This window comes from Seriola lalandi, unplaced genomic scaffold (assembly GCF_002814215.2).
Source record: "Seriola lalandi dorsalis isolate HSWRI2012SDOR001 ecotype SW California unplaced genomic scaffold, Sedor1 jcf7180002052080, whole genome shotgun sequence".
Classification (NCBI taxonomy): domain Eukaryota; kingdom Metazoa; phylum Chordata; class Actinopteri; order Carangiformes; family Carangidae; genus Seriola; species Seriola lalandi.
In genome coordinates, this window is record NW_019522633.1 from 1,555 (window position 1) to 2,527 (window position 973).

At 44.4% G+C, this 973-nt stretch overlaps 1 protein-coding gene across 1 annotated transcript in view; it reads left to right on the forward strand.

The window, feature by feature from the left end:
* Positions 1–973, forward strand: part of LOC147819588 (uncharacterized) — a gene marked incomplete at its 5' end in the record, with an annotated part of 6,512 nt that overhangs the window by 1,551 nt on the left and 3,988 nt on the right. The window contains one exon of the mRNA XM_087172119.1: positions 5–969. Coding sequence (XP_087028245.1) covers positions 5–969 — 965 coding nt within the window. The remainder of the gene's footprint in view (positions 1–4; positions 970–973) is intronic.

Here is a 973-nt window from a genome sequence, read left to right on the forward strand (position 1 = left end):
CAATATAAAAGAAAGTTGCGTAAATTATGGCTTGACCTCAAAGGCGTTCTAGAAAAGGAATATGAATTGTTCGTAACATGGGAGCCAACCGTTGCTGGCAAAACTGTAGAAGAATCAATGGCTGACATTGCAGAACAATTCAAGATATATGAAGACAGTTCACAGAGAGAGGTATTCTCTGGGAGTTACAATGATTTCACACGAAAAGTTAATAGACCTGTTTCAACATCATCTAGAAATGTCCAGGAAGATTCAACATCTGGAACACTGGGAGGCAATGATGATGGCTACATAACGTTGCAAGACGTGAATTCTGCCTCAGAATTAGAGAATTCCTTCAGACTTGAATCCTATTTCTCCAGGACATCTGCATCATTTGCTGATCAAATCCACAGCCAGCTGAAGGCAGAATATGGTGAAAGTCTGGCAGGGCTGCATCTCAAAGAGGGCAGTGCCAGAATAGAAAATGGACAGTTCGTATGTCAGCTTGTGACTGAGGGTGCTGACATTGAACCTCGTGAGTTGAGGGTTGATTTATCTCCGGAGAGTCAACGCTACAGTGATAATATGTTGAACGGCATTGAGGCAGCAGTTCGTGACATGGAGAAACACAGTTCACAATCCTCTCATCAGGTCAGCAAGTATGTAGAGCACACTGGGACTGCTGTTGGGACACTAGGCCTCATGCTGGGGATGAAAGGAGCTGTTCGGGCTTTTGAACAGGGCGACATCAAAGATGGCGTGGTGGGGGCTTTGCAAACAGCTCATGGAGTGACAGCTATGACAACGTCTGTTATTGCAAAACAAGCTCTGTCCTCAGAGACAAGAGTTGCCAGAGCTGCAGCAGTAATCATGAGAAGCCCTGCAATGAGGGGCGCAATGACAGTTATACCAATAGTGGGAATTGGATTTGGGGTATATAATTTAAAACAAGATTTAGAGAGACATGACACACTGGGATACATTGATGCTG